Source organism: Ciona robusta, chromosome 11, assembly GCF_009617815.1.
Source record: "Ciona robusta chromosome 11, ASM961781v2".
NCBI lineage: Eukaryota > Metazoa > Chordata > Ascidiacea > Phlebobranchia > Cionidae > Ciona > Ciona robusta.
Window position 1 is genome coordinate 6877033 of NC_143245.1, and position 12325 is coordinate 6889357.

The following is a 12325-nucleotide window of genomic DNA, read 5'->3' on the forward strand; positions in this document are numbered from 1 at the left end:
ATGTCATCTACTTGCACCAATCGAGTAAAAAGAAATACGATAGAAGCTCACTTACGTATTTGAGTAAAGAGAAATAAGGTGGAAGTTGACATAACGCAAAAAAAAACTTTCGTTCAAATAACATGTTGGTCTTCTAACTTTGTTGTCGCCACTTACGACCACATACAACTCGTACAGTGTACGGAGACGATAAGCATCCCAGTATTAGGATAAATACACCTCCTGCAACAGGCGGGCACATAAAGGTAAAAATTGCACTAAAAATGAGTAGCCAAATCTGCCCACATTAGCAATAAAGGGTTCGCCTTCGGGGTTAGCTCTTGCTTCCCCAATAAAATTACTGTTCAACACCAACCGTTGTGACAATAAAGTATTCGCGCGAAAATCTTGTTTATATGGGAATCCATGTTGCTAAACTTGTTTTGGTAGGTAAATGCGCGTATGTCCGAAAGTAATTGCCAAAATCGGTGCCTGCGAACATATGCTAATGCACTGTGTTGCTTTTTTCCAGGTACATAGTTCTACTAGCAGTTATGTTAATAAAAACTAATTAAATCGCGTGCGCTACTGTGCAACAGCAATAGTTAACTTCGCAGATTAACGACTGGTATTAAAACGACATTACATGTCTTAACCCTTAAACTAATCATTAATTTTACATTAGGAAGTGATTGTCTGATTAAATACTTTACTGTTTAGTTGTTTATTTAAAAGGGCATGTCAAAAAGCACAAGTTCATTTAACAGACAGTTTGTAAGCAGCAACCCACAAGCCTCGTCCACACCTGCAGGCCATAAATTAAGCCACTCACGACCTTTGCCTTGTTTTGATCAGTGCACCAAGTCTGAAAAGTTTGAATTTAAGAAGGCCAACTTTCGCTTTGACTTTAATACTAAGCCATGCTCACCTGTTAAAAGTGCACCTCCAGTTAGTAGAGTGTTCGCTTTTCGAAAATGGGCTCCTGAAAAAGCACATGCAGTCTCATTTCGAGCAGGTGAGGACCCACAAGCAGATTTGGCGTTTCAAAGCAACTTTTATGATTCTGATCGCTCGGAGTTGTACTTTGAGCAATGTTTCACCATCGAAAAAAGGCTGGGTGAAGGATCTTTTGGTGAAGTTATGCAAGTTAAAAGCCGAGATAATTCCATGCGATACGCCGTTAAAAGATCAAGAGAAAAGTTTCGGAATGAATCGGACCGGAAAAGAAAGTTGGACGAAGTTAAAAAGCATGAACAGTTGCCAAGCCATCCAAATTGTGTGAAGTTTATAAAGGCGTGGGAAGAGAAACATCGTTTGTATATTCAAACTGAACTTTGTGCTACAAGTCTTCAACGTTATTTAAGCAAACATTCTCATGTACCTATTTATAAAATATACAAGTATTTGGTGGATTTATTAAAGGGCCTTCACCATATACATTCCCATGGTTTCATCCATTTTGATGTCAAACCAGCAAACATATTTCTGTCTTTAGATGGCACTTGCAAAATTGGTGACTTTGGCTTAGTTGTAGAGCAATCTAAAGAGGATATTTTAAATGCAACTGAAGGAGATAATAGGTACATGGCTCTAGAATTACTGAATGGAGTTTTTACAAATAAAGCTGATGTTTTTAGCCTTGGAATAGCTTTACTTGAAATCACATGTAACCTTGAATTACCTGTTGGTGGCGTGTCATGGCAGCTTTTAAGACAAGGTTACATTCCACAGGAATGTGTGAATCAATTGCCTTTCGATTTACGAACAATAATTCAGTGGTTGATGACACCAAACTATGAAGAAAGACCTTCCATTGTTGAAGTGCTTAACCATCCTATTGTGCGTCAACTTGCCAATCAACACCTGCCTCACTTTGTTACCTATCACTGTTTAAACTCAATGTTTCATTTCTTTTGTAGTTTGCTTTTCTTTACTGCCCTGCTGTTTTTTCGACCATTAAAGTTGCTGCAAAAGGCCTCGAATAATCAAACTAGTGTCAAAGCCAAGAAAGAAAGTGTTGCAAACCAATGGAACTCCAGTATTTCAAGTGAACATTATTGGCTGGATAATAATGGTGTTGACGCTGGAAGATCTTCAGAACTAAATGAGGATGTGTTTTGTATGACACCAAACCTACCAAAGCATTCAAGACTAACTCCAACACCAAGAAACTCTTCTCCTGTTGCCCATAGATACCATGGATCAGGTCGTGTAGAATACTCTCCTGATTTAAGTCCACTTTCACACAGCAGATACACCCCTACGCATAAGTTATTGGTAAAGGACATGAGAAGTGATCCAGATTTTGATTACTATCCCCTGAATCTTGATAAACAAGAGGTGTCTGAAGACTCTTTAGAAGAACTGTATTCATCAAAACCTAGGAATTTAATTGATGCTTTGAATGAAGTGTCCATGAGTTCTGATGCTTCTGGCACAGATTCCGATCTTTAGGCTATTTCCTGTGTTTATATATAAATGCTTTCTGTTAGGTGTAACTGCAACGTGTCACTCTGCAAATAAAATTATCTTCACTATGTAGGAATTCGCAAAGTTTATTTGTTTTTAAAATAAATGACATAATTTTATTGTTTAAATTTCAGATAGGAGTACAAAATTAAATATTTAAAATTGTGCTGGTGGTATTGGAAGTAAAAAAAAGCTATGATTGAGGAACAGAAGTAGAAGTATTAACTGATGAATTGAAACTATGTCATGAATGAAATTACCACTAACTGAAATGATAAGCTATAATATTGCACAACAATTACATACAGGCTACAGCATATGTGCTGACTGCTGGGAAGTCATTAAAAATGGCGTATCAGCAAATCAGTATAGAACCAATGTCCAATATACCGGTTAAGAAGTCCAAAAAGTTTAAAGAGTTTATGCTGGCGAGTGAAGACACCATTTAAAGTTTCTGCTGTGTGTGAAACTATTTGCTAACGGGTCCAATAGATTGATGCTGATCTTTACACTATCATTACTTTATCAGTTTCATGTTTATTCATCATGTAACTTAGCATGTGTCGTTTATATATTCATACTATGTAGCCTACCCACACCTTAGGCTCCTATGGTCCGCTATGGATCAATGCTTCTTAATGTTTCGAGGTCACCCAGGTCACCCAGATATCAAGTATAAGTTACTAGTGAAGCATTGGCAACCACTTTTAACAGTCAAAGCCTTAAGTTGATAGTAGGTGGCAATGGTTGAGGAAACACTATTTCACTAAACAATTAAACTATCAACATTTTCTAATTCAACTTTAGAAATATATAAAACATTCCCAATATAACAGAGTAAAGTTATGAGAGCAAGGTAAACAAAAATAGGAACTGGTGCTGTGCTAAAACCTGGGAACAAGTATAATCCACGTCTTGTACTATCTCGTAACTGATGAGAAAACCAGGCAACTATTATAAGAAGTGGTAAATTAAGATTTAACTTAACATGTACCAATGAAAAACATAATACGTTTAAGTTCTCAAAATATCCTCTTAGAAACCAAAACATTCCAGCAACCAAAGGAATTGCAATAAAACAGTGGAATATACCTCTTCTATTCACAGAAATAGCGTCCTGAAAACAAACCAACTTAATAAATTACAAAAAGACTAAGGTGATCACATATTTAAAAACTCAAAACAATGTGATAGTACTATGCATGACAGTAATAGTTAATAGTAGTACTAAATTAGGCAACATACTGCAGCTTTTACACTTAAAAGAGGAGTTAATATTCATAATGGAAAATGTTCATGAGAAAATGGAAAATGTTTATGAGAATAAATAAAACAATTGGGTCTTTATAGCCTTTGAAAAACCAGGGAGCTTTTAAAACTATGTCTAGTGTTATTACGTTTAACTAATGCATTATCATCTGTCACTCTGTCAGTATGTGTATTGTGTACCCAGATGCCAAGCTGTATTCAGCTAGAGTACCATAATCCATTAGGGATATGCATGAACACCTTGTATACCCATAATAGGCAACAGGCTTCCATGTTTACTGATAGTTACCTGCAATGCGAATGATTTTGCCTCAATAAAGTGATCAATGTCTACCAGGCTTGATAAAAACCCACAGAGGAGCAAACCAGGTACATTATTCTGTGCTGTGTCATCTGTAACCGCCCACCAACACCCTATAGCTGTAAAAAATAAGCCAATTAGGTATACAAAAATATCAAACCATAATATTGCATTGGGTGCATCGCATGATTGGATATTTAAAATGCAATTATTGTTTTATAAATTACAATAAGTTAGCGCTCACCCACAATACAGTGTATTAGAGAGTCCCCAACAGCACGTTCCCACATTGTCCAATTTGCTGAAAACCTCCCAAACACCAAGTCAGCAACGACACAAAAACAATTCACGAATCCAACTTTTGCACAAAGTTTTAAAGAAATCAGCTTCATGCTTATTCATTTTGATGTTCATAAGCCAATGCAAACAGTTTTTACTACATTATTTTTCTTCCTCATTGCAACCTATAATATAATGGCAAAAATACAGATCTTGTTTAAAATAATTCCACATGCTTGAAAATAAACTTGTAATTACAAAAGGCACAACATGTTAAAAATATGGCTTACTAAACGGAATGTAAAATTTAAAACCAGTTTAAAATCAGTAAGGGAACTTTAAGATTTAAAAGTTAAAAATTTATGTAAGAATTAAGAACATTAGTAAAATCAAAAGTTTCATGCTGACGCAGAAGGAGATAAGGCGATAAAAATGACTGTACATTTTGAAACTTTTACAAGGCCAAAGAACAATTATAATTTGATTATAATAAATGCATTTATACAGAATATTATCAGTAAACTGTACTCAGTTTTTAAGTGTACTGCATAAGTAGTGTTGCAAGTTGCAAAATCAAGCCTTGTGCCAACCTGTTGAATTGTCCTTCAGGTTCAACATTTCTGTATGTCTGTTGTGGTGCACGATGTCCCAACGTTTCATCCATGGTCCTGCAACTTCAGTTGTAAAATCATCATTGTCTTCTTTGAGACTTTCCATCTGTAGTTTTGTCCTATCTACTCCTGACATTTCACTCCAGTCAATCTTATAATCAGGATCATCTGCTTTACGCATCAACACACTATTTTTCAAGCCATAAAAACCATTAGGCTTTTTTGGGTCATGCCACCTCAGATCCAAACTCCATCTAATAATTTCAGAGCGGTTTTCCAGACTCTGGTGCGGGATTGCATTGTTTAGAAACAACACCCCACCATATGGGACTTCACACGTAACAATATCTTTCTTTTCGAGACCCAACTGATCAAGATCTTTTTCCTGCATTTCCACATACCAAGTGCCCCCTGCACAACAAGTATGTTTTAGTGTTTTACCTGCTTTATGCCCCCCAGATGCAACTTGCATGCAGCCATTTACCATGTTTGCATCTACCATTGGAATCCATGCAGTTAACTGAAGGCATTCTAAGCTACATGGTTCAAGGTAAGCATTGTCCTGATGCCATGGGACTGTTGTTTGCTCATTATGTGGTGTCTTTGTTCTCAAGTTCCATACTGGGTGTCCTGCTATATCTGGTCCTACCAACTGCTCAACTACATTCAGCAATCTCTCATCACTCCACAAATCCTGAAATTCCTTTGGCAATATTCCCTGCTTATGTAATAGAATAGCAATTCCTTTAAATTCCTTTTCAAGGTGGGTCAGTCTAGTAAAGAAATCCTTGTCTTCGTGCATATTTTTAATTTTCCCTGCATCATACAATTTTTTGGCCAATTTATCAACAAGCTTGTCAACCCCGTCTCTTACAACGTTCAAGCGGTTTGCCGGGAAAAAATCCTTGACCACCAAAAATCCATTTTCAAAGTACTGATCCACTTGCTTTTGGGTAAGCTGTCCAATTTTCTTTTCTTTCGGCTGAACGGGCTTTTCTGTATAAACCGCGGGCATTGGTTTTTGTTCCGCATGCAAATACGCAAACGGGTCCTCGCCTTTTGCTTTCTTATGTTCTACTTCATGATCATTGTTTTGTACTTTTCTTTTCTCCATGTTGCAAAACTTAAAGTACCAGCTTTAATTTGAAGTAAACTAAACTTTGTAGTTAGCACGTAAACAATCACGCGATGTTTGCCAAGTCTGAGTGACGTCAAATACAACAGAGCAGGGCTCTAATGAAAAAGTACGTATATTCCGACTTGATGAATGAATGAATGTAACTTACTTTATCCTCGCGTGGCCGGAAAACGACAGTCGTTATAACACGGGTGTGCACCTCGCGCCAGCTTACGAGTTACCAAGTATGTTACTTTGTGAGTGATTATTTTTTTTGGATATTTTTTTTCATTTTTATGTATGGCTGATAATTTGGACAACCCATTAGTGACCACTGGGTTGGAGCAATTGCCGTTAAGTGTCTTGCTCAAGGACGCATACGCCCACAATGGTAGCAGCGACGAACCTTGAACCCATTACCTCTGGGTTAGAAGCAGGTGCGCTAACCACTACGCCACGGCGCCGGACTTCATTAAAAAGAAACGCCTGATACACACCAGAAAGTTTATGAGCTACTATAAATCTTCAGGCATATATTTTAGAGGCCACAGTTTTGTCTTCTATTAACAAACCTCAAACAGCAAAACACGAGTATTTTATATGCATTAATTTTATTCCTTGTCCAAATATTTTAATAATTGCAAAGCAAGAGACAAAACGTCAACAAAACAGTTTGCATCAGTTTGACAAGATCGTTTTCCGTTATCCGATGAAGCAGTCTAAAATTTAAATAAAATTTATTGTTTTAGTAGGGTATATAATAATATAGGAAAAGTAGGCAGCCGTACTGTGTTATTTAGGATTTCCCTGATAATCATACAATATAATGTTGTAATATGCAAGGCCTCTGACGGTAGAAAATTCATGACTTACCGATCAATTATTTATTGAAAAAGGTCGTCATAATAATTGTCCATTATTTCGTCAGCAAGAGCAGCTTGAAATCTGTAAAGAATGGAAGAATTTACAAGTGTATAGAGCCAATGGTGTAGTTTAAGTATTGTAAGTTCAAGTCACCTTTTGTTATTCCAAGCCCAGCCTCCGCCTCCGCTTTCGCCTCCGTTACCACTACCAGTAGTACCACCAGTAGCACCACCTGTAGCACCACCGGATGCACCACCGCTGCCATTAACACGGACTCGACCAGCACCGCCGTTTCGGCGACCACCACCAGAAGTTGTAGTTGTGGTAGTACCAGTTCCGGAATGATTAATGTTGATGGTAAATTCGCCATTTGTACCAGAAGTTGTACCAGAAGTAGTACCACCACTGGTACCAGTTCCAGTGCCAGTAAGATCAACGTTGAGGCCGCCGCTTCCACCAGTAGAAGCTCCACCGTTTCCGCCGTGAGTGAGGTCAATGGTGAAACCACCGTTTCCACCAGTTGTAACTCCACCATTGCCGGTACCAGTGCCAGTAAGATCAACGTTGAGACCGCCGCTTCCACCAGCAGTAGCTCCACCGTTTCCACCAGTTCCGGTATGACCAAAATTAAAGTTGAAACCACCAGTTCCACCACCAGTTGATGACCCACCATTGCCGGTACCAGTGCCAGTAAGATCAACGTTGAGGCCGCCGCTTCCACCAGTAGAAGCTCCACCGTTTCCACCAGTTCCGGTATGACCAAAATTAATGTTGAAACCACCGGTTCCACCACCAGTTGAAGATCCACCATTTCCGGTACCAGATCCAGTAAGATCAACGTTGAGTCCACCGCTTCCACCAGTAGTGGCTCCTCCGTTTCCACCATGACCAAAATTAAAGTTAAAACCGCCGGTTCCACCACCGCTTGTAGCTCCACCATTGCCGGTACCAGAGCCAGTCAGATCAACGTTGAGCCCGCCGTTTCCACCAGTAGTGGCTCCTCCGTTTCCGCCGTGAGTAAGGTCAATATTGATTGTACCGGTTCCACCACCAGTTGTAGTTCCACCATTGCCAGTACCAGATCCAGTAAGATCAACGTTAAGGCCACCACTTCCGCCAGTTGTAGCTCCACCGTTGCCGGTACCAGAGCCAGTCAAATTAATGTTGAGACCCCCACTTCCACCAGTTGTAGCTCCACCGTTGCCGGTACCAGATCCAGTAAGATCAACGTTGAGGCCACCGTTTCCACCACCAGTAGCTCCACCATTGCCGCCGCCAGATCCAGTAAGATCAACGTTGAGGCCACCGTTTCCACCAACATTACCTCCACCATTGCCGCCGCCAGATCCAGTAAGATCAACGTTGATTCCGCCGTTTCCACCACCAGAAGCTCCACCATTGCCGGTACCAGATCCAGTAAGATCAACGTTGAGGCCACCGCTTCCACCGCCAGTAGCTCCACCGTTTCCGCCACCAGATCCAGTAAGATCAACGTTGATTCCGCCGTTTCCACCAACATTACCTCCACCGTTGCCGGTACCAGAGCCAGTCAAATCAATGTTGAGACCCCCACTTCCACCAGTTGTGGCTCCACCGTTGCCGCTACCAGATCCAGTAAGATCAACGTTGATTCCGCCGTTTCCACCACCAGTAGCTCCACCATTTCCGCCATAGGTCAGGTCGATGTTTAAACCACCATTTCCACCTTGGCCGCCACCGTTACCACCGAGAAGACCACCTAAAGAAGCTCCGAGTCCACCGTTACCACCAAGAAGACCACCCAAAGAAGCTCCGAGTCCACCGTTACCGCCAAGAAGACCACCCAAAGAAGCTCCGAGTCCACCGTTACCACCGCCATTTCCACCAAGAAGGCCGCCCAAAGAGGCTCCGAGTCCACCGTTACCACCAAGGAGACCGCCTAAAGATGCGCCGAGTCCACCGTTACCACCAAGAAGACCGCCCAAAGAGGCGCCTAGTCCACCGTTACCACCAAGAAGACCACCTAAAGAGGCACCAAGTCCACCGTGTCCCCCGAAACCGCCGTTTCCACCGTGTCCACCGTTACCACCGTGTCCACCGTGTCCACCGTTACCACCGTGTCCACCGTGTCCACCGTGTCCACCGTTACCACCGTGTCCACCGTTTCCGCCATGTCCGCCAAGAGATCCGCCTAGGGAAGCACCGATTGGACCCAAGAATGGTAGATTTACATTGGCGCCGATTCCACCACCGAGACCACCGTGGTGACGACCACCGTTTCCACCAGCACCTGGATTAGCGCATTTGCATGCGTGACTTCCGTGACCACTACCGTGGCCGCCGATAGAACCGCCAATAGAAGCGCCAACAGGTCCTAACAAAGGCAAGTCAACTGACGCACCAGCACCAGCACTGGTACCGTGGTCGTTCCCACCGAAAAGCCAGGCCGCATCTGCATTTACAAACAAAAGAGCGAAGAAGCAAGCAACTCTCATCTTGTCGAGTGAAGATAAAAAACTGAATGCTGTATCTTCAAACGAGGCTCTTTTTATACACCAACCATGCTAACTTCTGAGTAGGCCTAATGACTTTTGATCCCGGTTTTTGGGAAAAACATTTTTTTGTGTGACTGCTACTAGGAATGTTCTTTTCCTTTCGCAGTGTTGCTGTCAATCATTACTTTCCATAAAGGAAGAACAGGACAACTAGCTCATTAAATGACATAAGTTAAAGGGTCCATAAAAACTTTACAATATAGAACATGTAAAAGTGTTGGCTAAGCTCAAAAGGGGTAATTGGTAAGCCTTTTTAAATCACAATACCTATTAACACCACAACAACTTATGTGTGAGAAAGAAATACAATGTTCTCACCGCGATCGGCTTTTAAACATTGGATACCGGGTTCAATGCTGTGTAATTTGTATTACACGTGACCTTTTACATGATACTCAACAATAATCGCTCCAACCCATGGGTGGTTACACATGAATTCCAATTACCAGCCACTGAGAAAAATAATCACCTAGAAAGTTCTACAGTTCTTAATAACGTTTTATTTGTCTCTTTGATTACGATAACGTGGTGAAAAAATAGCACACAAAAAGACCGAATACAGCCACAAACTTTGACAGGTCTAACTTATAAACCAGTATGAACTGTATAAAATAGGAAACAAGTGCTACAGCGATAAGTTGGTCCGTCAATCAAAGATAAATGAGTGACACTTCCTCATTTATGTCGAAATAAGAAGCGAAGTTTCCTCAGAACTTCCATAGGAAAACTTCCTATCAAGTAGCGTTCAGACAGAACGTTTAACATTTTAGGCAGTTCTCCTTGAAACAATGACAGCTTGGTTAGGTCCGGAGATTTGAATTGTTGTGAAAACAGTCATAAAGTTGTGAAAACAGTCATGAAGGTTCAGTGCGTTTATGCTTTTCTGTGTAGAATATATCAACTTCCTTTGACAGCTTTATTTGGTCTGGAACTTTGACTTATCATAGAACAAAAATGTTACGGTTATGTTTGCAACACGGTTTTTCATATTCATTTATATACGTTGTTTTTGCTTCAAATTGCCATGTGACCTACGAGAGCCTGTAGCATCCACGCTGTACACTTTCTTTAAAACAGTCCATTTTTGCACCTCTAGCTCATCGAATTGTAAGTTTAAGAGTCTATAGATACTGTGTTTAACAAAGTAAATGCTACCTGCTTATCAGAGTCCGTATATGAACATTTATATAAACATTTTAATCAATATATAAATATTTTAATGTTTATATACGGACTCTGCTGCTTATAGCACCGTCAACCACTAGGAAGTAAATAAATAAACCGATAAATACTAAAATATAAACATTTTAATCAATTTTTAATCAGTGTAATCAATGACATTTGCCTAAAACGGACTTTTGTTTATGCGTCACTTGATTAATCAAAGAGAAATGTTTAAACTGTTTAGTAATTTACCCAACCCTAAAAACAATAATAAATTTAATTTAAATAGAAAGTGGCGCTGTTGCCTACATTTGGTCGCCATAGTAACAGCTGGTTGCGTCGGTTTCAGCGCTCGAGTTGTTAGGTTGTTTCATGTATTTTACACTCTTTTTTATAAACGTTAAATACACGAAATTTCTGCTGTGACACATTTGCGAGTAAAATAGTATGTTTATCCCAGTATAGAGTGATAACTACAACAGCTTAGCTGTTCATTGCTGATCCAATACAATTTTTATGTCCAATATAGCGTATACAGAGCCCTGCCAAGACAGTGTGTGTGTAATAAAATAATTTTAGGCACCATAGCTTACTGTATACCTCCAGCTATGGATTCATCAACAAAGCCTCATCCAAATGCCCACTTGCAATACCACTCCAACTATAACTATCCCCCATTCAGACGAGTGATGTTGGCTGCAGTGAAGGAAGGACTCTACCATCCCCGACTCCCTACTCTACGAAGAATGGACATGGACACAGCCACTCACATGCTCTCAGACGAGCACTGCCGTACCACAACCACATGCGGGCCAAGGGATTTCAAACAAGCCAGCAGCAGCTTTTTCCAAGAAGCTGGAAAACCATTCAATGGCAAAAGTATAACCGAAACCGGAAAGAACCTGCACAAAGCGGTTCCTCGGTATCCTGATGGTGTAACTCATACAGCCCCTGCTCAGCACAGGTACATGTTGAGCCAAACTAAAGACGAATGGTCAAAATTCATCTCAGCTTCTGGAGAGTTCCGTCTCCCAGAATATGACCCGAAAAATTTCCGGTTCAGTGGTTACGCTGTAAGGTATCTGAAGCCAACAGTCAGCCAATCATGGCGCTACACTCTTCAACAAGAGCCTAAACTAGACCAGTATGCCCAGAGGCCCATCCCCGCCACAGTATATAGCCGATACAGGGATACATTCCCACAATACAGTCGCAACATCTCTGTTGAAGCGTGGCGATAAACCAGAACAATGAGATTCTTTACCAGTGCCAAGCCCAAGACATGCATCTTGAGATTCTTTTTATGTTACTGTCATTTATCGTACATAGCTTTATTTTAGATCAAATAAAATGGTTTAACACTGTTTCAAAAAAAGTTCTGCCATTAATGCCTTCATAGATTTTTATGTTCCTAAAGTGTGTTACTTACTTTGTTCTGCCAAATTAGTAAAACTGTTTCATTTCTTACCTATTTTACTTGTGGTACTTTCTCTCACTGAACTCTAAACTTTGGCTGCCTCACAACTAATAAGCCATAGTTGTTTCTCTTTACGTTCAAATAACAAATACAATATCTCGAACAAGTTCTTGCCTTTTATTTGAATGTTGCCAATCTCAGTGCCAACTAGTTTTTTAGTGTACATAAGGTGCCATGTTGAATCAAAACACTTTTTAATTGTCAGTATTGCTTAGCTGTGTCTTGTGTATGTTCCAGAACTATTGGTATAGTAATAGGATA

The 12325-nt window shown here is 40.3% G+C and overlaps 5 protein-coding genes across 5 annotated transcripts; 2 read left to right on the forward strand and 3 right to left on the reverse strand.

The window, feature by feature from the left end:
• Window positions 1–102: 102 nt before the first annotated feature.
• LOC149728881 (membrane-associated tyrosine- and threonine-specific cdc2-inhibitory kinase-like) lies at window positions 103–2520 on the forward strand. Its single transcript, XM_089887805.1, has one exon. The coding sequence runs from the start codon at window positions 718–720 to the stop codon at window positions 2431–2433; it is 1716 nt and encodes a 571-aa protein (XP_089743931.1). The 5' UTR covers window positions 103–717; the 3' UTR covers window positions 2434–2520.
• Window positions 2519–4484, reverse strand: LOC149728882 (transmembrane protein 267-like). Its single transcript, XM_089887888.1, has 3 exons — window positions 4263–4484; window positions 4007–4137; window positions 2519–3565 (listed from the first exon to the last, which is right to left on the reverse strand). The coding sequence occupies exons 1-3, from the start codon at window positions 4408–4410 to the stop codon at window positions 3215–3217; spliced, it is 630 nt and encodes a 209-aa protein (XP_089744014.1). The 5' UTR covers window positions 4411–4484; the 3' UTR covers window positions 2519–3214.
• Window positions 4483–6131, reverse strand: LOC149728883 (uncharacterized). Its single transcript, XM_089887836.1, has one exon. The coding sequence runs from the start codon at window positions 6020–6022 to the stop codon at window positions 4871–4873; it is 1152 nt and encodes a 383-aa protein (XP_089743962.1). The 5' UTR covers window positions 6023–6131; the 3' UTR covers window positions 4483–4870.
• A 195-nt stretch (window positions 6132–6326) lies between these two features.
• Window positions 6327–9431, reverse strand: LOC149728884 (uncharacterized). The gene is made up of 3 exons (XM_089887772.1): window positions 7043–9431; window positions 6899–6970; window positions 6327–6744 (listed from the first exon to the last, which is right to left on the reverse strand). The coding sequence occupies exons 1-2, from the start codon at window positions 9361–9363 to the stop codon at window positions 6910–6912; spliced, it is 2382 nt and encodes a 793-aa protein (XP_089743898.1). The 5' UTR covers window positions 9364–9431; the 3' UTR covers window positions 6327–6744; window positions 6899–6909.
• A 1468-nt stretch (window positions 9432–10899) lies between these two features.
• Window positions 10900–12303, forward strand: LOC149728885 (sperm microtubule inner protein 8-like). The gene has a single exon (XM_089887887.1). It carries the CDS (start codon window positions 11196–11198, stop codon window positions 11826–11828), a length of 633 nt encoding a protein of 210 aa, XP_089744013.1. The 5' UTR covers window positions 10900–11195; the 3' UTR covers window positions 11829–12303.
• Window positions 12304–12325: the final 22 nt, after the last annotated feature.

Bases quoted from the DNA above. Each gene is read 5' to 3' on its own strand.
- LOC149728881 (XM_089887805.1), top strand. From the start codon at position 718: ATGTCAAAAAGCACAAGTTCATTTAACAGACAGTTTGTAAGCAGCAAC.
- LOC149728882 (XM_089887888.1), bottom strand. From the start codon at position 4,410: ATGAAGCTGATTTCTTTAAAACTTTGTGCAAAAGTTGGATTCGTGAAT. The intron at 4,138-4,262 runs GTGAGCGCTAAC...TATTTTTTACAG, and splicing joins TCTAATACACTGTATTGTGG to CTATAGGGTGTTGGTGGGCG. The intron at 3,566-4,006 runs GTAACTATCAGT...GTTTGTTTTCAG, and splicing joins CAAAATCATTCGCATTGCAG to GACGCTATTTCTGTGAATAG.
- LOC149728883 (XM_089887836.1), bottom strand. From the start codon at position 6,022: ATGGAGAAAAGAAAAGTACAAAACAATGATCATGAAGTAGAACATAAG.
- LOC149728884 (XM_089887772.1), bottom strand. From the start codon at position 9,363: ATGAGAGTTGCTTGCTTCTTCGCTCTTTTGTTTGTAAATGCAGATGCG. The intron at 6,971-7,042 runs GTGACTTGAACT...CATTCTTTACAG, and splicing joins TGGGCTTGGAATAACAAAAG to ATTTCAAGCTGCTCTTGCTG.
- LOC149728885 (XM_089887887.1), top strand. From the start codon at position 11,196: ATGGATTCATCAACAAAGCCTCATCCAAATGCCCACTTGCAATACCAC.